Source organism: Ictidomys tridecemlineatus, unplaced genomic scaffold (genome assembly GCF_052094955.1).
Source record: "Ictidomys tridecemlineatus isolate mIctTri1 unplaced genomic scaffold, mIctTri1.hap1 Scaffold_46, whole genome shotgun sequence".
NCBI classification, from domain to species: domain Eukaryota; kingdom Metazoa; phylum Chordata; class Mammalia; order Rodentia; family Sciuridae; genus Ictidomys; species Ictidomys tridecemlineatus.
The window spans coordinates 2,217,115-2,243,621 of record NW_027522984.1 but is presented as its reverse complement, the minus strand read 5'-3'; the positions used below and the strand labels follow the sequence as shown (position 1 = coordinate 2,243,621).

At 37.0% G+C, this 26,507-nt stretch overlaps 1 protein-coding gene across 12 annotated transcripts in view; it reads left to right on the top strand.

Annotated features, from left to right (window-relative positions):
- The window catches only part of LOC144373681 (uncharacterized), a 93,092-nt gene that overhangs the window by 43,677 nt on the left and 22,908 nt on the right, over positions 1-26,507 (top strand). For 8 of the 12 annotated variants that reach the window (XM_078036710.1, XM_078036705.1, XM_078036707.1 and 5 more), the window contains 2 exons: positions 17,665-17,798; positions 25,018-25,104. In XM_078036710.1, coding sequence (XP_077892836.1) covers positions 17,665-17,798; positions 25,018-25,104 — 221 coding nt within the window. Of the gene's footprint in view, positions 1-4,279; positions 4,660-4,985; positions 5,106-17,664; positions 17,799-25,017; positions 25,105-26,507 lie in introns of those variants that run through there. The other 4 variants (XM_078036715.1, XM_078036714.1, XM_078036713.1 and 1 more) reach the window with 2 other exon arrangements.

Genomic DNA, 26,507 nt, shown 5'->3' with positions numbered 1-26,507 from the left:
ATAAAAGTTTCTATTATGATAGGCAGTCTCTTATGATGCTTTAATATTATATGATAGTTGTGAAATGATTACAAACTAATAATGAACATAATCTATTTGCAGATTAAAATGTTCTTCCCTGTATTATCTACAAAGTTTAGATAAACCTCAAAATGCCCTGGAAAAGAAATTTCTTAAGTCTCATCAAAATGAACTGCCAGGTTTTTTCCTAATTTGACATGACACAGTGCCAAGATTTCTAGTCCTGAATACACACTTTCTATAGGGAAGAGACTTTTATCTTGGCAATTAATAGATCATTTATCTCATTTCATACAGCCAATTTTAGTCGTAAGAAAAGAAATGTTTATATATTTATTCTGCTGACTTTAATCTATAATCTAATCAGGGATCAACAAACTTTTCCTGAAAAGAGACTGATAATAAATATATTAGACTTTGTAGGCAAGTCTTCATTGCCACTCAAGTGCCAGTGTAGCACAAAACAGCCTAGACTGTGGGTAAATAATATAAGTTTCTGTGTTCTAATAAAACTTTGTTTACAAAAGCAAGTGTTATTGTTGGACATCGTGGTGTGCTCCAACAGTCACAACTACTCAGAAAGCTGAGGCAGGAAGATTACTTGAGCCTAGGAGTTTAGGCCAGCCTGGGAAATAAGAGAGGGGGGGGAGGGGAGAGAAGAGACAGGAGAGAGAGGGAGGGAGAGAGAGAGAGAGAGGGGAAAGAATGAAAGAAGGAAGGAAGGAAGGGAGGGAGGGAGGGAGGTAGGGAGGGAGGGAGGGAGGGAGGGAGGGGAAAAAAGGAATAAAGATAACAATTAAAAAAAAACAGTGTCAGGCTCATCACTTTTCCAGAGTATTAATGTTTATGCTCACAATAGATGTTTGGCTAGGCTGTATACATACATACATACATGCATACATGAAAGCAATTCTGTTCTTTTGTTTGCTTTCTTTTATTTTTTCCATTTTTTTTGTTGATACATTATAGTTGTAAATCATGGCAGTATTTGTCGTTACATATTTCCACATGCACAATATAACACTCCAGTTTGGCCTATATCATTCCCCAGTATTTTCCCTTCACTCCTCCATCTCCTGGTCCCTTTCCTACACTCTACTGATCTCCTTTTGATTTTCACTTTCTTTTCCTTTTTCCTCTCTTGCTTCCACATCCGAGAGAAAACATATGCTCCCTTGATCTTATGAGTTTAGCTTATTTTGTGTAATAGAATGTTCTCAAGTTTCATCCGTTTTCCAGCAAATGACATAATTCATCTTTATGGCTGAATAAAGCTCCATTGTGTGTATATGCCACATTTTCTTTATTTATTCATCCTTGATAAGCACCTAGTTTGGTTCCATAGTTTGGCAGCTGTGAATTGTGCTGCTATAAACATGGGTATGCATGTACTACTCTAGTATTATGACTTTAATTCTTTAGGATAAACATTGAGTAGTTGTATAGCTGGGTTATATGGTGGTTTCCTGCCTAGTCTTTTGAGGAACCTCCATACTGATTTCAATAGTGGTTATATTCATTTACAATCCTATCAACAGAGAAAAAAGTGTCCCTTCTTCTCCACATTCTCTCTAGCATTTATTATTGTTCATATTCTTTTTTTTTAAGTAGTTGGACACAATACCTTTATTTTTATTTATTTATTTTTAATGTGGTGCTGAGGATCGAACCCAGGGCCTCGCACGTGCTAGACAAGCAATCTGCTGGTTTTTTTTTTTTTTAAGGGCGGGGGGAGAGAGAGAGAGAATTTTAACATTTTTTTTATTTCTTAGTTTTCGGCAGACACAACATCTTTGTTTGTATGTGGTGCTGAGGATCGAACCTGGGCTGCGCGCATGCCAGACAGGTTCGCTACCACCTGAGCCACATCTCCAGCCCCAGCAATCTGCTGTTGAGCCACAACCCCAGCCCCATATCGTTCATATTCTTGGTGGCTGCTATTCTGACTAGAGTGAGATGAAAGCTCACTGTAGTTTTGATTTGCATTTCCCTAATTGCTAATGATGTTGAACATTTTCATAGATTTGTTGTCCATTTTTATTTCTTCTTTTGAGAAGAATCTGTTTAAGTCATTTGCCCAATTAAGCTAGGTTATTTGAGGTTTTGGTATTAAGTTTTTTAAAGTTTCTTATATAGTCTGGATATTAATCCTGTGTCAAAGAGTAGTTAGCAGGGCTGGGGATGTGGCTCAAGCGGTAGCACGCTCGCCTGGCATGCATGCAGTGCAGGTTCAACCCTCAGCACCACATACAAAGATGTTGTGTCCGCCGAAAACTAAAAAATAAATATTAAAAAATTGTCTCTCTCTCTTTTTTTTTAAAAAAAGAATAGTTAGCAAATATATTTTCTCCCATTCCGTAGGTTCTTTCTTCATGTTACTAATAATTTCCTTTGCTGTGCAGAAGCTTTTTAATTTGATGCCATTCTGTTTATTAACTTTTGTCATTATTTTCTGAGCTTTAGGAGTTCTAATAAGAAAGCCTTTGCCTGTACCTATATGCTGGAGTCTCAAACCTATATTTTCTTCCAAGGATTTGCATAGTTTCTGGTCTAATTCCTGGGCTTTTGATCTCTTTCAAGTTTGTACAGGGTCTAGTCTTATTTGTCTACATATAGATAACCAATTTTCCTGGCACCATTTGTTTAAAGCCTGTCTTTTCTCCCAATATATTTTTGGCATATTTGTCAAGAATCAGATGACTGTTAACTGTGTTGGATCTTTTTCTGTGTCTTCTCTTCTTTCCCATTGGTCTATGTATCTGGTTTTATGACAGAGCCATGCAGTGGTTATTTCAATAGCTTTGTAGTACAATTTGAAGTCAGGTATTGTGATGATGCCTCCAGCTTGCTTATTGACTTAGAATTGTTTTGGCTATTCTGAATATTTTATTCTTCCAAATGGATTTCAGGACTGTTTTTTTCTAGGTCTGGAAAAATGACATTTATTATTATTATTATTATTTTAAATTTATATATGACAACAGAATGCATTACAATTTATATTACATATATAGAGCACAATTTTTCATATTTCTCTTTGTATACAAAGTATATTCACACCAATTTGTGGGCATTTTGATGGGAATTGCATCAAATCTGTATGTTGCTCATAAAACCAATTTCAAACATATACAATCATATTAGTAGTGATTTTAGTGTCCAAAAAGAGATCTACTAAACAATAATTACTGGGCTGGTTTGGTGACTTGTAGTCCTAACTACTCAGAAGGCCAAGCCAGGAGGATTGCTTGAGTCCAGGAGTTGGAGATCAGGTTACGCAAAATAGCAAGACCCCCATCTTAAAAATAATAATAATTACTGATATCAAAACACATCTCAATCATTATGATAGTCACTAACTCTTCATTGTTTTCCTTGAAACTCTAATATACAATTAGTGAATGTCAATTTAGGACTAATTGTGCTATGTTATAGAAGAGAAAGCTGATTATAATAGTAAATGAAATCAGCTATCATGAACTGATTTGTGTTTATTTAATTACAATTATCATGCTGATGACTCTACATATTAAGTCTCCACCTATAGTCCCCTAGGTGCTAATTTTAAAGATATGAGTTTTCATTAAAAATAATAAAAGAAACCCCTCTATGCATTTCAATAATTCAAATTGTATCATAATTTGACTATTAACACAAGGGAAAATCAATGCAACTAATTCAGATTTAAATTCAAGATTACACAGTGCAAAAGAGGGAATAGTCTTGGAAAGGGAAGTAGAAAAATGTAAGATCCCTCTTAGAGGTCAGAAAAAATAAATTAAAAAATGTGATTTTTTTTAAAGGTAGTGTTAACTTGAAGTGGAAAACAAAAAGCAAAAAACCTTTGAAGCAAAGTCAGTTGTGTTTACAAGGACCTTTGAGTTTCTTTGATGTTTTAGTGATTCTGGTTTTTAAAATGTTGATTTGTGGAGGATGGGCACAGGGGATTGAATCTAGGTGCTTAACCATTGATCCACATCACCAGCCCTTTTTTTACATTTTTTTTTATTTTGACATAGGAAATCCATAAATTACTTAAGGCCTTGCTAAATTGCTGAGGGTGACTTTGAACTCAATATCCTCCTGCCTCAGCCTCCAGAGCCACTGGGATTACAGTGTGCATCATGAAGCCTGGCCTTAAATGTTGATTTTATAATCCTTTCTTTTTAGCTGATAAGAGAAATTACAAAATACAGAATACTTGCAAACTACAAAATATAGGATACTTACAACTAAAGGTGCTTTGTTAAATGATCAGAGTTTAACTAACTCTGCAAGTGACTCTCAAGCAGTGACTCTCAAACTGGGAGAGTAATACTAGTCTTATCAAGAGAAGTTTAGAAATGCCTGGAGGCATTTTGTTGTTGTTTCACCATCACTGAGGAAACTACTAACATTTTTTGGCCAGGCCCATAGATAGTATATAACCTTCAGCTAGTAGGAATAGTCCAAACCAAAGTACCAATAGAGTTCTATCAAGAAACCCTGGTGCAAAGAAGTAATCTACCAAGGAAAACACAGTTGCAGTTAAGTAAGAGAACAGAGCAGGTGCCGGATGCAGTGCTGCATGCCTGTAATCCCAGTGGCTCTGGAGGCTGAGGCAGGAGGATCATGAGTTCAAAGCCAGCTTCAGCAAAAGTAAGGCCCTAAACAATTCAGTGAGACCTTATCTCTAAATAAAATACAAAATAGGGCTGGAGATGTGACTCAGTGGTCTAGAGCCCTTGAGTTCAATCCCTGTTACCAAAGAAAAATAGACCACCCAGGTGACTTGTTTGTACCAGTGGGTCTACCTAAAACGAAAAGGGATTTTATGCAGTCAAATTTTTTTATTATCCATTTAAATATAATTCTTTATTTCTTTATGTTTGTCAAGAAGTAAGTATATTTAAGATAACAATGAAAAATAATAAAAGAATGACAAGTGTAGGAACCTAATGATGACTTACACTTTTTGATTATAGACTTGAGATTCATCAAAAATGACAATGCAATCCCTAGCTATTGCAACAGAAATCTTAACCTCTGAGTGAAAAAAAAAGAGGGATGTTGAGATACCTTCAATCATCTTTTCTCACTTCTGCGTAAGTACCAAGAGAGGTTGGCCAAAAATATTTTAAAACCTAAAACATACTATTAAACTTGGCTTTTCTTTAAAATAAGTGCAAGTATATGATATGGCCTAGTGTTAATTTACAATCCCTACTTTCTTATGCTGCGACTGTCTTTAAATGTGCCCAGTTTGAGCTGAGATGTGCCATAAGTCAGATATCAAAGACTTATTATGAAGAATGTAAAATAACAGTTATATTTTAATTTTGATTACAAATTAAAAGGATGACATTTTGAATATATTGAATTATGTAAAATGTGTTATTAAATGAAGCTCATCTGTCTTATTTTTTAAAATATGACTTCTAGAAAATTTAATTTACATGTAGAGTTAATATTATATTTCTATTGGTGGTTCTAAGGGATCAGTGAGAAATAAGAGAAAGATCATGTTCAGATTCCCTATTTCATCATTTGGGTTTGATGTCATTCACTGATCTTCTTATGTATTCCAAACCATTTCAAATTTCATGTGGATTTGGGTAAGACTGAGATTTCATACGAATCACAGAGAACTTACTTTCCCATATATGTTTGTTCAGTGTCCCCCACTGAGTATAGTCTTCATAATAGTGTTTATGGTCCTGTTTCTAATTTTATACTGCATGCATCAGTTAAAATGCTGAAGATTCAGGAGGGTTTGCTTTGCTTCAGTGTATGCTCTGGTAGACTATATGTTATCCCGAAGAACATATTTTCTCCTCCACTCTCCCTGTCTCCTCCAAGAGGTGCTTGTGATCTTCCAAGCACACTTTGGGAGGATGTTATCAGCCTTACTTTGTTTCAGTGAGAAGAGAACAGTTTCCAGAGTAGGAACTATCTAAAAATGTCTCCTTAGTAATGAAAGCATTTATTGCCAAGACTTTTGTTGCTTTGTCAATTGTCTATATTGGCTGTAACCGCCAGGATTTTGCTGTTTAATTATTTAAACCACATAAATGGGCAATCTTTCATATATTATCTCTATTTCTTCTTTAAAAATGAATTATAAAATTTTAAATTTGACCCATATTTGTATAGATGAAATATCTGAGACTCAGAAAATTAATGATTTGCCTATAGTCACACAATTAGACTTCTGACTACAATCCTTTTGGCTGTATTCCTTACTTCTGCTGTTGTTCTCGTAAGGAAGTAATTTATATTTCTGAAAACTAAATGGATAAAGCCCAACAGTGCACTGTGGAAATTGAGATGTGCAGGCCACAAGTCCCCAATGTCTGTTCTGCATTTATTTCAACACACCAAATATTTGACCTCTGTGAAAAGAATGCCAAGGTAAATTAGGCAGAACCAGAAACAGGAACTCATATACATGCCATATATTAGTGGCAATTTCAGATGTTTGAGTTTCTTTCTTTGTACAGTTGAAAGTGGAATAATATTTGTCAGGGCTAGACAAACAATAGATGCTGGCAGAAGACCTTGCCTTGTATATGACTCACTTCCATTAGTACAGTACACTTCAACATGACTTTTTAATTGTGGGGAGTGCCTCAGCTCTACTCATTATGCCCAGCCTAAACCTCCATCTTCCCTGGATTTAAGGACAAGATACTTGTTTAAATTCCACTTAAGTTATATGATCCCTTTACTTAAAGTCTAATATTTTATGCATTTTTATTCTATTAAGTCTAAATCCTTATGCTTGATTTTCAAGGAATTTCATAATCTGACCTAAGCACACAAATATGTCATCCTTTATAGAATCCTTTCCTCTCAGCAAAATGAGGTGTCCTTACTGTTTTTTAAACATACTTCTTTCTGCTGAGTCTTTTATGCTGTTTAATTCACTTGCCTTTTATTCTCTTTTTAGAATCTGAATCCTATGTATTTATCCAGGTCTAGCTCAAATCCCAAGACTCATCTCTTACTTTTAACTCTTTAGTGTTTACAATTTGTACCAAAATACATTTTAGCATTTATTTTGTGGCAGGGTAGGGCCCTTGCCACCCTCCCACTACACTAACTTTTACCAAGGAGGAAACTGGTGTTACCAAGAAAGACCTGTTTATAATTTAGGAGTTCCCATTCTCGAGATTATAATGAGGATCTAGAGTCACCTCCACCCTTGGAGATAGATCCAAGATTGGGGTCCTTCGGCACAGGTGTAAAGGTTGATCCATTGCCTGAATCTCTTACATTGGCACAGAAGATGATGTACACACACACACACATACACACACACGCCAAAACTCAGGAAGGAAGGGAGGAAGGAAGGGAGGGAGGGAGGGAGGGAAGGAAAGGTGGGCGGGCGGGGGGAAAGAAGGAAGGAGACCCTTTGAAATCCATTGAGAAATGATACTGTTCTGGTCAACCTCACAGAAAATGGATATTTCTTGTCATTTTCTGACTTACCATATTGTGACCAAGCATAGTGCTATTATTTTATTTTTTTACTAAGACCTTTACTAGGATTCACCTGGTTTATAACTTTCTACCTTTAAATATAACTGAATCTGCTGGAAGGTGGTGGCAGAGTCTGTAATCCCAGATATTCAGGAGGCTGAGGCTGGAGGATCACAAGTTTGAGGTAAACTTGGGGAACTGAGCCAGACTCTGTTTCAAAATAAAAACTAAACTGGGCATGGTGGCACACATCTGTAATCCCAGTGGCTCAGAATGGTGAAACAGGAGAATTGGGATTTCAAAACCAACCTTAGCAACTTAACGAGGCCCTGAGTAACTCATTGGGACCTATCTCTAAATAAAATACAAAAGAGGGCTGGGGATGTGGCTCAGTGGTTTAGTTCCCAAGAGTTTCATCTCTGATAGCAAAAAAAAAAAATTAATAATAAATGAATAAATAAAATAAAAAGGGCTGGGGATGTGGCTCAGCAGTAGAGCACCCCTGGATATTTGTACTAGGGAGTACAAAAAAAAAAGAATTTTCAATACATATTACTTTTTGTCTAGTTTATTTCATTCAGAATCTCCCTGTTTTTGCTATTATCAATAGTTCTTTATTCTTACTAAGTATGTTTCCAAAATTTATTGTCTATTTTCCTATTGATATACATTGGGGATTTTTTTTAAGTAAACCAGGTTATATTTATACAATTATTATAAATTAAATATTAAAAATTATTAAGCAATGAAAATAAGAAGTACCTTCACATTCAACAACTTGGATAAATCTTATAAAAATACATGTGGAGCTAAAAAAGCCACATACCAAAGAACACATGTGTATGATTACACTGTATAAAGTAACAAAATAGGCAAATCTAATCCTTGTTATTAGAAGTTAAAATAGTGCCTAAGTCTGGGGGAGTGGAGGGAATAATTAGGGGAGCAATGAGAAAGGGCTCATGAAAGTGCATTTGATGTCCAATTTCTTGACCTGGGTTAAGGTTCAGTGGATATGTTTACTTTGTGATAATTCATTGTGCTATACGTGATTTTCTTTTGTCTGTTATATTTAATAAAAGAGAAGCTCTATTAACAGTAAAAAATCAATCTCTACATTCATGTAATAGTTAGTAATCAAATGTCTACTATATGGTTAATATGAGTATAAGGGTTCTGAGGCATGTAAGACAGATATGTTCCCACAGTCCAACATTGGGGATTTTTTGACTATTACAAATAAAACCACCATGAATAGTTGTGCACAAGTCTCAGTGTGGATGTATGCTTTTATTTCTCTGGAGTAAATATCTCGACAGATGTGATTTAATTTGTAAAGCAACTGCCAAACAGTTTTCTAACAGTTTGTGCCATTGTTTATACTACATGTTATAGTCTGCAGTTCTAAGAGAGATACCATAGTCTTCATCTTTGTCAACATTTGTTATGATGAGTCTTAAATTTTGTCCATCCTACTGTATGTGTAATAACATTGCAGTTTTGATTTACATTTCAACTTATGTTGGATATCCTTTCGTGTGCACATTCACCATATTTGTGTCTACTTTGGTGAAGAAAAAAAGTCTTCTGCCCATCTTTTCAAATTGGGTGATTTTTCTTATTAATAAGTTGTAAGAATCATTTGTATATCCTAGATATCATTCTCTTGAGAGAGATATGTTTTGCCAATACTTTTTCCTAGTCTGTCAGCTTACCTTTCCATTTCCATAACAATGAATATACAATAGACAAAGTTTGTTGTTGTTGTTGTTTTTGGTACTGGGGATTGAACTCAGGGTCATACCACCACTGAGCCACATCCCCAGTCCTATTTAGTATTTTATTTAGAGACAGGGTCTCACTGAGTTGCTTAGTGCCTCACTTTTGCTGAGGCTGGCTTTGAACTTGCAATCCCCCTGCCTCAGCCTTTTGAGCCACTGGTATTACAGGTATGCACCACCACGCCCAGCATGAGACAAAGTTTTTGAGGAGAGGAAAAAAGAGAGCATGAGGCAGAGAGAGCTAGTTAGTTTTAAAAGCCTCTGCCAAGCAGCTTTTTATATTTTCTTCCAGAAGTTGTATAGGTTTAGCTGCTACATTTAGGTCTGTAGTCTATTCCTACCAGTAGTGTGTGAGGGCTCCCATTGATCCACATCCTTGCCAACTTATTATTATCTTTTTGATTATAACCATCTTGATAGATGTGAAGTAGTATCTCACTGAGGTTGTACATTTCCCTAATGGTGCTGGGTATCCTTTCATTTGCTTATTTGCTTTTGCATATTTTCTTTGGAGAAATGTCTATTCTAATTTCTTGCCATTTGTCTTTTCATATTGAACAATAAGAATTGCTTGTATATTCTAGGTAGTTATATATATTCTAACTATATGAATTGTAAATATTTTCTTCTATGATTGTATTTTCACTTTCTTCGATGGTAGCCTTTAAAAGTTTTAAATTTGATGAAGTTCATTACTTTATTATTTTTTCTTTTGGTGCTTGGGCCTTTGGTGTCTTAAATACAAAGTCATTGTCTACCCCAAGATTTACCTATGCTTTCTTACATTTAGTTTTGGTTCTTACATATATATGTGTTGTCCATTTTGAATTCTTACATTTATGTCTGTGGTCCATTTTGAGGTAATTTTTATGTGGGGTAGGGCTTAACTTAATTCTTTTGCATTAAAGACTATATCATTTTGAAATAATATTTTCATTTGGAATGCAATTCTAGGATATCAGTTTTTTTTTCTTTCAGAACTTGAAAATGTTGATGTACTGTTTTCTGGTTTGCATGGTTCTTGAATGAATTTTGACATTTTACTTTCACTCCTTTGTACATAATGGTATCTGTTTTCTGTAGATGCTTTTCAATTTTTTTCTTAGCACTGGTTTTAAGCATTTAGTGTAAATTTGTGTCATCTTTATCATTTTTCTTATTCATTGAGCTTTTTGAATCTGAGTGTTCATCAGATATAGAACATTTTTATTTATTATTTCTTCAAATGTGTTTTTCCCACCTCTTTTAGGAACTACCATAACATATATATTGGACTGGTTGAAGCTGTGCATACTGATGCTTTGTTCAGTTCAGTCTCTTTCTCCGTGTTTGATTTTGGAGTCTTTATCACTGCATATTCAGTTTGCTGATATTGACTTCTTCAATGTTAAATCTGCTGTTAATCTCATTCAGTGTAATTTTCACCTTAGCCATTGTTTTATCTGATTTTATCTAATTTTATCTGTTTTATCTAATTCAGACATTTTTATATCTTCTTTTTCTCCTTTACATGCTTATGCTTTTCCATAGCATCTTGAACATATGGTATACAACTGTATTAATGTCCTTGTATAATAACTCTATCACAGTGTAATTAATGATCATTTTTATTAATTTTCTTTTCAACATGGGTTATATTTTCCTCGCTCTTTGCATGCCTCATACATTTTTATTGGATTCCAAACATTGTGAATTTACCTTGTTCAATACTGGAAATTTTGTATTCTTTTAAATATTCTTGAGCTGTGTACAGCTTTTTTTTCTGAACTATCTTGGAAACATTTTTATCTTTTTACGATTCTTCTAGACAGGAGTTACCTTCAATCTTGGGCTATTTTGTCCCTTTTACTGACTATGTTACTTGATGCCCTTTTATTATAGATTTTCCATTCTAGCTGGTGATTACAAAAATTGATCTGCATGCCAACAATCACCACCACCTTCCATTCTGTTCCTTTCTGAAGGTTCTTTCTCTGGCCTTACATGTGAGCCCATTGTTACATAGCCGCAGACTTCAGGGGAACCCTCCATAGATGTCTAGAGAGCTAGTGCATGTACACACTCTCCCTCCATCTGCAGTTCTCTACTCTCTCCTTTATTCTGCTCTGGGACTTCTAGCTGCGTCGGTCTCTTCAGACTTTAAAATCCATCTCTTCAACTCAGGAGATTTTCTATTTGAGTTTTCCTTCTCTGGATGTGGCCTGAAAAATTCTTTCCAGGGAGTAAATTGGGATAATCGTAGCACTCATCTCTCATGCCTAACTTTATCTTAGAGGTCACTCTTATGCTGCTTATTATCTAATATCTGAGAACTGTTGTTTGTATTTTGTCCACTTTTTTTCCAATGTTTCATATGCGAGGGTAAATCTGTTGCCCCTCTTGGAGAGATTTAGTCTTCCATAAATGTTTAACACTATTCTCTGGCACATCATTTACAATAGATGAGGTTCTTCCTGGTAACAGCAGCGGTAGGCCTACTGAATGCTCCTAGGCAAGTGCCTTCACAAATTTCCAATGGTATATGTTATTATGCTGCCAATTATTTGTTTCAGATATGTTTTTGTCTCATTTAGATTGTACTCTGACATTAGGAACCCTTCATATCTTAGAATTTTATGTCCCCTCCACCCAAACTGGTCACATTTACCTTTAACAATTACTCAACCCTTACCCCGTAAGAATTCCCTTTGAGGTATTAAAGAATAATTCACTTGAGATTATTTATCTCCATGCCAACAATCACCACCACATTCTATCCTGTTCCTTTTCTGAAGGTTTTTAATATAACCTTATATTAAACATGTTAAACATCAATGCCACATATTTAAATGCTATGAGTAAAAGTGAATGCTGATTCATCCACTAATTGTATGTATCCTGGTAGAAAGAACCACCACTACTTTATTGTGACCAGTTGAGAAATTTTCTTCTCATTATCCACCAGACTAGTTAATATGTCTTTAAGGCAATAAGTTTAAAAAATAATACTGATAAATCAAAATATTGAAAACTCTACAAACTAAGCAGCTAGTTCTTCAGTAACTGGAAGCACTGACTATGCATATAAAAGTATATCTGATTATGAGTCAAAGTAAATATCAAGAAGGTAATATGCAATTAGATCTTTTTGCTCTTCTGATTTTTCCACCAATGAATTATCATTAATTTCTATTCTACAATAAGAAAAAATCTACAACATACCATATTCTATAATAAGAAAAATAAGAAAAAATTAAAACTAGTTTTAAAAGATCTACTTAAATATTTCAGTATCATGTAACCAAACAACTACTCTCCACATAAGTATGTTTTTATTCAACAAACACATTCAGGGGTACATTCCTGGAGTTGAGGATGCATGCTGCTGAGAGGTGGACCTTAAATGCCTTGTTCTCATAGCTTATTTCCTCTCAGTACTATTTATATATGGGGGCTTAATAGTTAATATATGTGTTTAGGTTAATAGTGTAGTATATTTATAATATTATTGGAACCATGAGTTTATCCATCAAATCATTTGTTAACTCTCTCATACATTCTAGGCATTTCCCTAGTCACTGATGTAACAGTAGTGAACAAAATAACTAATTTCCTGCTCCTGTTGGAAATTGTGTTTGAGGTTGGGTCAGAGCAGTCAAGTAGATAAACAAATGTAAGGCAAGAATGTTAGGAAATGGGGAGAAGAGGATGAGGGGAGTCACATTGAATAAGAACAGTCCATAATAAGGCAGGGCAATCCATAATAAAATCATGGCTTTTTTTTTCCTGATACCAGAGATTGAACCCCCAGGGGCACTTAAACACTGAGCAACACCCACAGTCCTTTTTAAAATATTTTATTTAGAGATAGGGTCTCACTGAGTTTCTTAGGGACTCACTACATTTCTGAGGCTGGCTTTGAACTCAGGATCCTCCTGACAGCCTCCTGAGCTGCTGGGATTACAGATGAGTATGACCAGTACACTGGACAAACGGGGACCTCTCATGGCCCCTGTAGACAAATGTTTGTGCACACCTTTTTTTCCCATCGTTTTCTTTATTTAACATTATGAACATGGTGGACTACATTCTTTTATCTAAGTTTTAAAGATTCAGTTAATTTGGAGAAACAACTGATGGGTTCATTGTTGGAGGTTGATGAATAACCTTAGCAGAGACTATAGTAACAAGCCCTTGGTCACAGACAAACGAGAATGGCTCCACCCAGGATGGGAGCATTGCAGACACTCTTCCTTGGGCTGGCTAGCTTGTGCCTTTCCCCCCTTAACTGTACATATCAGTAATTCAGCTATATTATGATTTAAATCAGATTTTGCTCCTCTTGTCAGAAAGTACAATTGCTTGTTAGTTGATAGGTTGTGATGAAAAGGAGTCTACTCCTTGGGCTTGATACTTAGCTCCATTAATCACTGGATGTGTGACTGCCTCAATTTACTCTAAAATAAGGATTGGAATAGGACCTACTACTACTGTAAGGTACTATTGTTATGAAGATTAAATGAATTGATATGTATAAAACCTTCAGAATAACAACTGGACATAAAGAAAGCATTCAAGAAATGTTAGCTACTAGCTTTCTTCTCTGACAATCGGTTTTGTCAGTTGGTTCCCACTAAGTTGTGGACTTTTTTGGACCAGGACCAGATATCTTGTCTTTTGATTTTCATTCACTCCCACACCATGCTAGGGCTTTGTCCAGCGTCTGGCATGAATGGTAGCACAAAGTGAGAGTTAAAAATATGCTTTTGAATTAAATAATTTCTTCCCTTACGGATAAAGATAAGAATCTCAAGATCTTAGCCTGAAGACTAATGTCCATCTCTCTGCCCCCACCTGTCCCCGCCTTAAAAAAAAGCAGGCCACTGTCTCCAGTTTACACCCTCACTCACAGTTCCATTCACCTTCCCCTTTCCTAATCAGAGGGATCTTGGGGTGGGGCTTCAAGGAACCTCTAGGAGTTTGAAGGGGAGGGAGCCTGGAACCATAGACTAGCTGTGACAAGTCAGGGGTGGGATTTGGTAGTTCAGAAAAGGAGGTACCAGACCAGGAATGGGGGATGGGAGTGATGGTGGAGTGGGCTAGTTCAGGATGAACCAGAAATGAGACGTTGAGGAAAGCCAGAAAGGACCAGTTGGCAGGGGGGGGGATGGGTGGGTGACTACTAGAATCATGTGGAGGGTCACTTGTGAGGGCACAGAAGCAAAAGCAGGTGATTGGACGAGAACGAGAGTCCTAGTTGCCAAGGCAGCGACTAGAGGAGAAGGTCTTCAGTTGAGGAGAAGGTCTGGACTAGAGAAGGACGGAGCTCCAGCTCCGTGTGTTCTCCAGTAGAGTCTGTGGACTGACCCCCAGATATCCCTGCTGAAGTGTCACCCAGGAAAGGCGTAAGCCTTTCCTGGCGCCACCCCTCTGTGCTTGGCTACCCACACGCCCCCTGAGCCCCACCTCCTACGCGCCCACAGACGCCCGCCGCAGCCTACTTCACCGGCTCACCCAGGTGACCACAACATGGCTGTGGCGCAGGTGCTGGTCTTCTGGCTGTTCATGGTGCTCTTCTGGCTGTTCGTGCTGTGGCCGAACTGGCGAGTGCCAGGCCAACCGGACCCGAGCACCGGCCAGCGCTGGTCGAAACACAAACTCTGTGCAGACGACAAATGCAGCAGTGAGTGCACAGGCGGGTGGGCAGCCCAGGGTCTCCACTGAGGCTCTTTGGGGCCACATGGGGCTCCGATCTCCCTCGTCCCCAGCCCCAAGGGCTGGGTGAGGGGGGTGGCAGGATGACGGGTGGGGAGCAGGAGTGACAGAGCCTCGGGACCCTGCGTGTGTCCCCTCTGGCTCTGCTGGCGCCCCAGCCAGCCCGCTCGGGTTGTGGGGGGCTTCGACTCCCACTTGTTGCCAGCGTTTTATTTTTCTCTACTGACTGAGGCAGGGGTTGGGAAACACGATTCCCCAGGGACAGCTCTCAGTTTATTCCCTTCCAGGATTCGCCTAGGATCTCAGTGGGTGATGGGGTTGTGTCCACGCTGTAGCAGAGCGCTTTTCTGCCCCCTCTACAGGGACCTGGGCCGGTGCAGTATCGGGGCAGATGCTCTCCAGGGCTCGGTGGCCCTAATTCCCGCGGAAGGTTGATGGTGGGGCTCCTTGGGAAAGGCTCACTGGCCCCTTTGTCCTTTTGCTGCACTGGGGATTGGGCTGGTTTTGCCTTTTAACAGGGACTAGAGTTTAGGCTTGGGAAGAGCACCGAGTCCAGGCACGCAATGTGTTCCGAGGTCTCGGCCCCGACTCTGCTTCAATCCTGTCATTTCTGTGCATAGAAGCCTCCCTTCATATTTGAGGTAGGGTAGCAGGTGGGCCAATAATCTTTTGCTTTTGAAAGAGGCCAAGGATCTGCACCAGCCACCTGGGAACTGCAGCCTCTTCTGTGCGCAGGAAGCGGACAGAATTCCTGGATTGGAGGTGGGCAGTGGGGAGGATGTAGCCATTCAGATTCAGATGAAGAGGTTTGTTGCAATAACAATAAAAAATACTCCAAGATTTTTATAAGCCAATTCAGTTTTAGACTCAGTCACTAGTGTTGTTGGAACCTCTTTCCTCTATATATTTACTGGCCCAGAATACTTCTTATGGACTCCCGCTTGGTTTCTAGTAACCTTGCAACTTGATGACTGTGTTGTCCATAAATTGTAAGCAGTACACATTTTAAAATATTCATGCTAAAAAGGCCAAGAAGTTTACCATTGAGCTCTTTATGTCTAAATTGGTGTTACCAAAACCAAATTTTGTAATTTGAATTGTTTGTTCCACTCCAATAAAGAAAAAAGATGTCTCCAATATATGTTAAGAAGTTCCTAGAGGTAACCCTAAGGCTGGAATAAATAAACACTCAGAGAAGCAAAGCAGCTGCCATGATATTTTCTTTCATTTTTGCTATTCTTTGCTATTGAGCGCTATCCTACGTGGGATACCTGGACAATCTCATCACTGATGCTTCGTCAGTACTAAGACATGGTGTTGGTTAGGTTCAGTGGGGTAACATAACTTGAGAAATGGCCTGTGTCCAAACAGATGTGACCAAAAACAACAGGTGGGTCTGTGTTGCGTTGTAGGAAGTAGTGAGGTGTGTATGTAAGGTGTCCTTGTGTGCCTTCCAAATAAGTGCTCCAAAAAAAAAAAAGAACTAAATAGGTGCTCCATAGTATGCATTATGTTGTCACCTAATATATTACTGATTTATAAATCCTCTATGACCTAAGGGGGAACAAGAGAAACATTGCCATTTCCACTTGTGATGAGAATTCCCCACCTTAAAGTGTCTCTCACCTTCAACTTGGCCTCTTAATTACATATGAATTAGGATGCTGACAGTTCTGAAAATAGTCCTATTTTAGCTTCAAAAAAACAAGTTACCCTCTCCAAATCTGTGTTTGTTCCTCAGACATATATTTTTATAAAACAAACATTCTCGTGTATTTTACTGCTAATTGGCTTTTAGAAAAAGTGTTATTTCCATTTCTTTGTGCTTTTTACATACATCTATTGTCCATTTCATCTTAAATCAGAAACTATTTGGTCAACCAAAAGAAAAATGTTGCTTCTACCAGTTTCTAGATCAATTGTGATCCTAGTCCTGCATTTTAAGCATGAAGGTATTGCCTGACCTTTTCTCGTGGTTAAACTTGTTCCTTGTCAGATAGGATACCCACTTTTGATTTTGTTTATTAAAAAAATACGAATGAGGATGTTTTGAAACAATCTTAATGTTGGATATAGTCAACAATATTTGCTCAGAGAAAATATATTTCCTGGTTATTTACCCAGATCCTGAACCCAGAGACAGCAACTCTGCTGCAAATGAAATTGACAGTGTTTATGGCTGCATGGTAGCACTTGCAGCCACTTAAAGGTAATGTCTTTTAGCAGTTAGTTCAAGTTAATTAACCCCTTGGGGGTTCCTGGATATTCTAACCTCTTTCCTATTACCTCTGCATGAAGCCATACTTAAGCCTGTCCATGTCTACGCTTGGATTTACATATTTGCAAAATGAAGCTTTCTATGATTATGAAACAGAAAAAAATTGAGGAGGCCTGCAAGAACCAAGAGTTTCACTGAAACCAGCTATGGTTGGTGGTAGCCACTTTGCTTTTTATTTCTCAGCACAGAGAAAAATAGAGAAGCTTCCTTTTCCCTCGTCTAATTGCAGGGAATATTGTATTTTATTGCAATAAAATCTCTAAGGATTTTAGATACTTTGAGCAGGTGAATTAAAAGTGATTCCAGAGAGTACTGGAAAAACTTGATTTTTGTTCATAGTGGGATTCATATTTCCTGATGAGTCAATATGGACTGTGAAAAATCAAATCCTAATGTTTGTTTTTTTCTTTTTTCAATGTTTATATACAGTGTTAATGTATCGAGGTGAAGCTGTTGAAGATTTCACAGGACCAGATTGTCGTTTTGTAAATTTTAAAAAAGGTGACCCTGTATTTGTCTACTATAAACTTGCAGAGGTATCACCAGAACTTTGGGCCGGAAGTGTAAGTAAAAGTTTGACAGGTGTTATATTCTTAATTTTGATGGGTAGCAGTGTAGATTTAAATGACTGATTTCTTGGGGTCTTTGTAGAGTTAACCTGACCTCTTTGCCAGGCCCTGTGCTCCTAACACACCTAAGGCCTGGCACAGCATAGAAAGTCAGGAGACTTTCTGAAACAGAACTGAACTGGTTGTGGTTGCTACTCCTCACATCAAGTTCCAGAAGGCTCTACACATCATAAAGGTCGTCATGGTGAAAACATGACAATTCTTAGCTTTGCTGTTTCAAAAGGGAAGGATTCATGGACATTAGAGTTAATCCTGTAAATTAAGTCAGAGATAGTAACTCAGGCATGCATATTTAAAGTTGATTTTTTGTGTATTTTACCTAATCAATTGTGCTGTTTTTACTCTAAAAAAGCAGAATATTATGTCCATTGTGTGCTTTCCCCCCCCCCCCCCTTTTTTCTTTTTTGCAACTTCTGGGTCATCCATTTCCTGCTTTTCCTATATTCTATGCCTGAAGGTTCCCCCAGGGGTTCTACTTCCAGCCAGTTGTATGGATCTTCTGATGAAAGACATGACATTGTTTATATCATGCTTTGATATTTTAAATGGGGAGATTCACTAGGAGTGTCCTCCTAGTGGCTTATGAGTATTGTCCTTTTCATTTAAAAAAATGTGATATGTGGATTGTTTACGTAAAATAGTAGCAAGGGTCTTTGATGACTGTAGGAATGTTCTAGTTTAGAGACATTCCGGGTTGCATCCTTGAAAGTTCTCACCCTAAATAAAACACCACACAGCAGAAAATAAGACAGAAAATAAGAGTAATCCCTATGGAAAGCTAGTTTCATTTTGTTGCCATTTCTGACTCTTAGGGAATGATCTTGAAACATGGTGCCTCTAGGTACAAACTTTATATTTAGACAGAGTCCCAGTTGCAGTACTCCATATAAAGAACCATCTATTGTTTCTTTCAAGTATACCAAATAGGATTGGTAACCTTTAAACTTGGAACTGTTTTTCCATGTACCTAAGTGGCATTTTTCATGTAGTAGTCGTCTTTCTTTCCTTCTTTGAGCTTTTGGATAAATGGGCTTGATTTGCATTTTCTCCTCTCACATTGTAGCCTGTTAACTCTGTTCATCCCTAGGACTCTTGCCATTCTGGGTGGCAGCACTCATCCTGTCTTCCTGAGGAGCCCTGCTTTCAGCACCTGACCAGAAAGGATCTTTGCCAACTGATGAGTGTTTGGGTGGCACCTTGTTTGCATTGTTCCTCTGGCATTCATTTGTCCTCTTTGCCTTCAGTCAGGTTGTGTTTTATCTTAGCTTCCTATAAAATGAAAAACTCAGTTAGGAAAGGACCCCTGTCTAATCCATCTTCCTTTTGAATATTTCCTTTCAGGGCAGTGGCACTTAAGTACATTTGTTCTGATAGTAGCTTATGCAGAATTTGTTCTCTTGTGGCAGTTCTTGGCTCCCCACCCACAAATCAAATCAGCAGCACCTTAGCAGGGATGATGTATGGAAGCAAAATTAGATATAAAAATTATTTCCATTCATGAGCCTCCATGATTCTGCATCATTTTTTTCATATCACAAGAAATGGGATACCACCAAGTGTGTAATTATGGAGCTTTATATAATCTATGGTCTCATTTGACACAGATTAAGAAGAGATAAATGTGTTCCCTTTCTCCATACATCTCTGGTTTCTTTCCCTTTTCCAAATTTAACCTTAATAGAATTTTCATCAGAAGGGAAAAGTGTATTTCCCCTCAGACTCGCCTCTCATATCATAAGTGTTATACTTAAGAAATTAAAAACTCTTTAGTTTTCAAAATGATTCTCCTTTTGAGTTTTCAGTTTTCATTCTGCAATGTTGTTGGTTTTCTAGAGTCTCTGACTTTATCTGCAGTGATGAAACTTTTAATTGCTCCGTCTTATCTAATCTTCATGGCAGTATTCTACCACTAATACTGGCTCTCAGATGGTTTCTAGATATAACAAGAACATTCATGAATGGGGATATTTTAGAGGTAGTGATAAGATGCCTTTTTAAATTTTCTTTTTTGTGCATTTGATTTGCCTATCAGTTTCCTTTAATTATTGGCAAGAATCTTCTGTTCCTTTTAGTCAGTAGTTAGTAATAGGAGTGTCTTTCTCAAGGGGAACTTTATATATCTTTTGTACACTTTATGTAACTTCATATAATTTAACTGTTGGTACTGAAAATAAATGGGGTTCTTTTCTGCAGAGGATTTATTTTGGGTGAAACTGAAGCTTGATATGTGGTTTCATATGCATTATATTGTAATTTTATTTTCTCCCCTGCTGAGGGCCATTAGGAATGAAGCTTCAAAATTTCCTTGCCAGCGTACCCCATGTTAAATGGATTTCACTGTTGACATTGCATGTAAGGTGACCTTGCTCAAGGACCAAGGCAGATCCGGGTTTAGAGCTGATCAGGTTTGAGGAAGTATCCCACTCCTTAGGGTGTTCCCAGTTTAAGACAAAAGGAGTTTTAGGGAAGTTGGAGGTTGAAGATTATTGCTGCTGGGAGTAGGGCGTGCCTGCAGCCTGAGTTCCCGCTGAGTTCTCCTGGAGAAAAAGTTTTTAGGAGGTGAATTGTTCGGGAGATTGGATTGCCCCCGAACCTGTGTGGAGGCGGTGTGAGTCGGGAATAAAGAATTTCTGTTTGAATCTACAAGGCTGTGAGTGCCTCCTGATTCTGTGCCCAGCCAAGACTGCAGCATTAATTTTCTCCCCCCTTCTGATTAATTAAACAACAAGCAATGTGGCTAAAGGACCGTGCCTGGTAGGTTGTCCAATTCAACATATGGTTCTTACCCGTCATGGGAGAACTGACCTTTAGACGTCAGTTTCCTGTCTTGGGTTGAATCCACTGCAACCAGATCAACCCGTCACTGACTACCGGTCCAGCATTCAGCCATGCTTGTGGATAGGCCTAAGCACCAGTGTGGGTGGGTGAGGTTCTTGCCTCACCTCTGTTGGCCCCCAAATTTAACCTTGGTGCCAGTGGGGAGGTGAGGTTCTTGCCTCACCTCTGTTGGCCCCCAAATTTTAGACCATCACTAGTAGAAGGGAGGAGGATACAGAAATGCCACGACACAAAGCCAATTGACGGCTCCTTTGGAAAAATTGTGTCACTGGTGACACCATCAGCAAAGATGCCAGCATTACCACAATTAACATGGGGTGCGCTGGCAAGGAAATTGCATCACTAGTGACACCATCAGCAAGGATATGCCAGCAGTACCACAATTCGCTGCACCAGACGATAGTTCACAATGCATGCAACTCATATATAGTCCAAGCAAGTTCTGCAAGCAGTTCAAATCGGAGGAGTCTATCAATATGTTCATTTCCTCCCAAAGTAAATCAAGTCCTTGATTGAGCATTACTTGTTGAGTTATATTCATTGATGCATCAGTTTATACAGTTTACTGTGATAGCTATCATAGAAGCTGTAGTTTGGTTTTCTTAGTCTTCACTGGCACTGGGATGGAGATGGGAATTCTGGCAATGATGTTAAAGAGACATTATCCTGAACAGAATTATTAAATATAATGAAAAGGAAAAGTGAAAGTAAACAAACAGATCTGTTAATCACCTTTAAAAACAATAGTAAGCAAACAGATCTGTTAACCACCTTTGAAAACAATCATTAACAGCTGTTTACCTAATTTAGATTAAACCACTTAAATCACGTGAATAAAAAAAAAGAAAATTCGGATCCATTTTTTCATGAGCGCTCCTCATATAAAAATATGGACATACACACATACTGACATGCAACACAAAACAGTGCACTCATAACATACAACACGTAAGACAATAATAACAGCCTTGTAGCTTTACCTAGGTAAAATCTCCATTGCAATTTTTAGAAACTCCACAGTCAAAAAATAAAACACAGTCAAAAAACAAAGCTGATCAGAAAAACATTAACCTAGGTTTGTATGAGCTCAAAAAATAAAATAGAACTTTATGATGTGGGAAAAATGCAATAATAAAATAGATATTGAAAAAAGGCACCGTGGTTAATCACTGTTGCAGATGTAAGAATAGCCAAGCTGGAGCTCTGGATATCAGCTGTTATGGATTTGAGTCAAATTATCTTCTTTTTGGTCTGTAGAAATTGTTTTAGTTAGTGTCTCTCGAATCTAAATCGGCTGCTGTTCTCCCTGTGGAAACACAAAAACAGAACCCCGACTCCAGACAAACACTGGGTCAGGAGCTTTCCAATGTCCTGTTAGAATATTTTTCCAAAGTACCTTAGGCTTATGTACATTTTTTGGATACATATGTCTTTCCGCAGCATTAAGTCCTGATGAATCCAAATTTAAAAAGTTTAGAGTAAAAAAAGGGTTATTTTAAGTTTATCTTTGGGGGATATATACCCCTTTAAGATCCTTTTAAATTTAAGTCTTTCAAAAGCATTTTGCCTTAGTTTTTAGAATTACTTTAGTCCTTTTAATTTTTAGATGTGGTTTGAAACCATAGTTGTCTTAGCCCTTTGTATTTTCTATCTGAAATACCTTTACTTGACATTTTTAACCATTTTCCATCTTATTTCTATCTTCTAGTTTTCTTCTAAGGTTTTTATATTTACCCTTAGTTGCTTTCTTCTCTCCTAGTTTTCTTTCATTTCCTATTTTGTGGGTATAAAATTCTTGTCTTTCTACATCTTTTTATCTTCCTATATCTTTATCTTTCTACATCTTCTCTCTTTTTTTTACCTTTTTGTACTTCTGTTTTTGAAGTTTTCCACTTCAAATTTTTAATCTTCTTTATCTAAACCTTTTATCTTATTATCTTCCCATTTTCATGGGTTATATTTTTTTTCCTCCATCGTGAAGGCATCTTAACTACCTTCAATTTAACCTTTTAAAGCTTTTTGCAATGTACTTAGACATTTTACAACTTTTTACTTTACCAAACAAAGATTATCTCATCTCCTTCTTTTTAGTTTAATAAGTACATTTTAATAGTTTGATGAGTAAAACAATCTTCCTTCAATTTAACCATTTAAAGCATTTCATTTATCATCTATACTGTACTATTAAATGTACTTTTTCACCACCTACAGCTTCACTCTTTTAAACGAGGCTTAGATTTTGTTTAAATCGCTTAATATTAGTTTACATGGCTGCCCTTCAACCAAAGGCTCTTTTTTACTCCATTAAGAAGCTTTGTCTCAATCTGCCATGTACAAATACCTTTTTTTCTTTCTACCTTTCTCAAGCTTTTAAATTAAATCTAGTTTTCTCAAAATCTTTTTAAATGGCATTTTACAAATTTTCACTTTACCACACAGAGATTATCTCAACTAGAAACATTTCTTTTTCCTTTAACCTTTTATATTAAAATATATTTCCACATCTTGAATCTTTTTATACCTCTTTTTTAACCATTAACCCTTTTTATAAATTCACATTCTAAAACAACCCTTATAAGATTACTCCACTTTAATAAGATGAAATACTTTCATGTTTTTAAGGTACTGTTATACTGTAATTGAAACCCAGCTGAAACTTCTTATACTCTCTGTATATAAATTACACATGATAGAATCTTAACACTTAGTAACCTTGTTTCAGCAAAGACACAGACCAAAGCAATATTAAACATTTTTCCATTTGCCAATTTATGAAAACACACATAATTTTTAAATATATTACCTTATGGAACTTAATAAGTAAAGAGTACTTGATTTCATATTTAGTGGTTGATATTTTAACATTTTAGCTTTGTAAATGAATCAGCTGTCTGTAAAAACCAAGACAAGTATAGTGAACAGAACTAGTCATCTCTTTCTTGTTGAAGAAAAATCCTTCTACAGGATACCATAATGGTCCCATTGATATACTTAATAACTCATCTTTATAAAGCCATGGGCTACATTTTTGTATTGTATCAACATATGCCATAGTTTTTCTTGGCCTTACTGGGGTACCTCCTTCCTCTAACAATTTTTCTTCCTCAGAGGCGAACAACTTCAAACCTTGAGTCAACCATTTTCCTTAGTTTGCCTGAGAAAGTTCTAGGAACAGGCCACTTGAAATGAAAACAAAATAAATCAAAACAAGAACACATTGTTTTTTGAAATGGTCACCCATTTTTTTGCTCTCTTTCAGGAGCGAGCAAATTCACTTACCCCCAAGCTTCAGACATCCCACGTACGGGCCACCATAATGCCGCAGTCTTGGCTGGGCACAGAATCAGAAGGCACTCACAGCCTTGTAGATTCAAACAGAAATTCTTTATTCCCGACTCACACCGCCTCCACACAGGTTCGGGGGCAATCCAATCTCCCGAACAATTCACCTCCTAAAAACTTTTTCTCGAGGAGAACTCAGCGGGAACTCATCCTGCAGGCACGCCCTACTCCCAGCAGCAATAATCTTCAACCTCCAACTTCCCTAAAACTCCTTTTGTCTTAAACTGGGAACACCCTAAGAAGTGGGATACTTCCTCAAACCTGATCAGCTCTAAACCCGGATCTGCCTTGGTCCTTGAGCAAGGTCACCTTACATGCAATGTCAACAGTGAAATCCATTTAACATGGGGTACGCTGGCAAGGAAATTTTGAAGCTTCATTCCTACTTGACAGTGGCCCTCAGCACTCCCCAAGTACTTGTAAAAGTAGATTTGGACAAAGCTAGGAAAGCATATACTATCAATACATCTGCTATAGTGGTAATACATTTTAGAGATTTTTGTATTGTTTTTACTTATTAATTTTTATGACTGTTGTGTATTGGTTAAGAAAGACATAAATATTGGTTTATGAGCAATGCTACAAAATGTACAGGTAAATTCTTGCTAGAGGTTATTTGGAATTGCATTTATAACCAGCTTTGATTTACATAGTTTTAACCATATAGTATCCAATAATCTTCTATGCAGATCTTTTATTTACTTCAGAAGTCTTAACTTTATATGCTCTGTGTTGAGAATTAAGCTAAATGTTAAAAAGAAAACTTCAGTGGTTGGAAATGTTGCTTTTTAATAGTTCTGTACTTAATTTTTATTTGGAATAATAATCTCAGTGTAATTGTTATAGCAACTTTCTTTCTTGGTTATACCATATACCTATCTATTATGTGTATATTTCCTGCCACTTCTGAGAAATCTCTTATTTATATTCCTTGTACAGAATTTATTTGATATTTGTCTCTTTTGCACTATAGGTTGGCCGTATGTTTGGATACTTTCCAAAAGATTTCATCAAGGTAGTTCGTGAATATACTAAAGAAGAGCTACAAATTCCAACAGATGTAAGTTATGGATTTCTTTTTTGTTCTCAATTGTAAACTGGCTTATAAATCCATCAGTTATATTCAGTTAACTGCTTCTGAATGTTTTATAATGTGTTTGGGGAGCAATCTAACATTTGTGTGTCAGATTTTCATTTGAAATCAGATTACCTGTAAAAAAAAAAGTTTGAAAGGCATTCAAGGGTGATTATATTATAATCTGAGAGTTGTCTAATGTATTGAAACAGATATTCTAAGAGGCAAATAATTTCATTTTACAGGCAAAACTCATTGGATAGTTATTAGACATTTTAAGTATATTTAGGTTAAATTAATAAACTCTAACTTTTATACTAGGCTAGAAATATGTACTTACAAAGGTTTCTTATTCTTAGTCATATACGGGATCATAGTCATGTTATAGATTTGGAAAAGGGGACCTGAGCGTTTCAGGTGATGTTCAGTCTCAGATCTTTTAAGGCCGGAACTGCTTCCTTTATACAACATTCCTGTATGGTGCTCTGACTTAAATTGATTTTGTGACTGAAAGGATTTCGTGTTCTATTCTCACTTCAGCTGATTATTTTCTAGAGTTTTAAATTGTATAGTAATTGATGCCCACCAACACTGAAACATCTTTGGGCAGCTCTTTGTAGTGGCTGTAGAATATGCAAACTGCTAGGCTAGGACAGTTCTTAGATTAGATGGACTGAATGGATAAAGTCATCCTGTTTGTTGTTGCTGTTCCTAAAATTTCTTTATAATCTCAGGGGCCATAAAATCACTTCTGTTGCTTGTTGGACTTCATTGTTGGTAAAGAGAGTTCTTGGGATTTAAGCTGTGACAGCAGTTCACTGATTACAGAGAACTCATTTGTTTTGAACTCTGCCTTCTCATTGTATTTCCCATTACATGCATCCCTCATGGCTTAGAAATGCATGTGATGAGGAGAGGAAATCACTCATCCCTACTACATTGAACTGACTCCCCCACCCCCAGAACCCCCGCAGAATATTATGAAGATTTAATTAGGAATGGAAATTTTTTAAAAACATGTCCATTCATACTATGGCTCCTTTTATATCAATTTGCTTACTAGTAGCAAGAAGGAAGACTAGATAATATACACATAATTCTGAGAGAGATCTTAGTGACTGTGAAACCCTGATGAAGAGAAAGGTGTATACCTTGTTGAATCTTGTTTTCAGTTTGTTCTTGTGGTAATAATAATGTGAGGAGCCTCCTTAATATCATTCTTTATTCCATCCAATGTACTTGTATCTCAGTAAGATACTTTAAAACTGATTCATTTTTCTCAATGCTGCAGGATCTTCCAGCTTCTCCTGAGCAAATGATTAAGAGTTAAATTTCTGAAACATAGGTGTAGATATTAAGAGCTGGAGGATCCTATAAGTGATACCTTG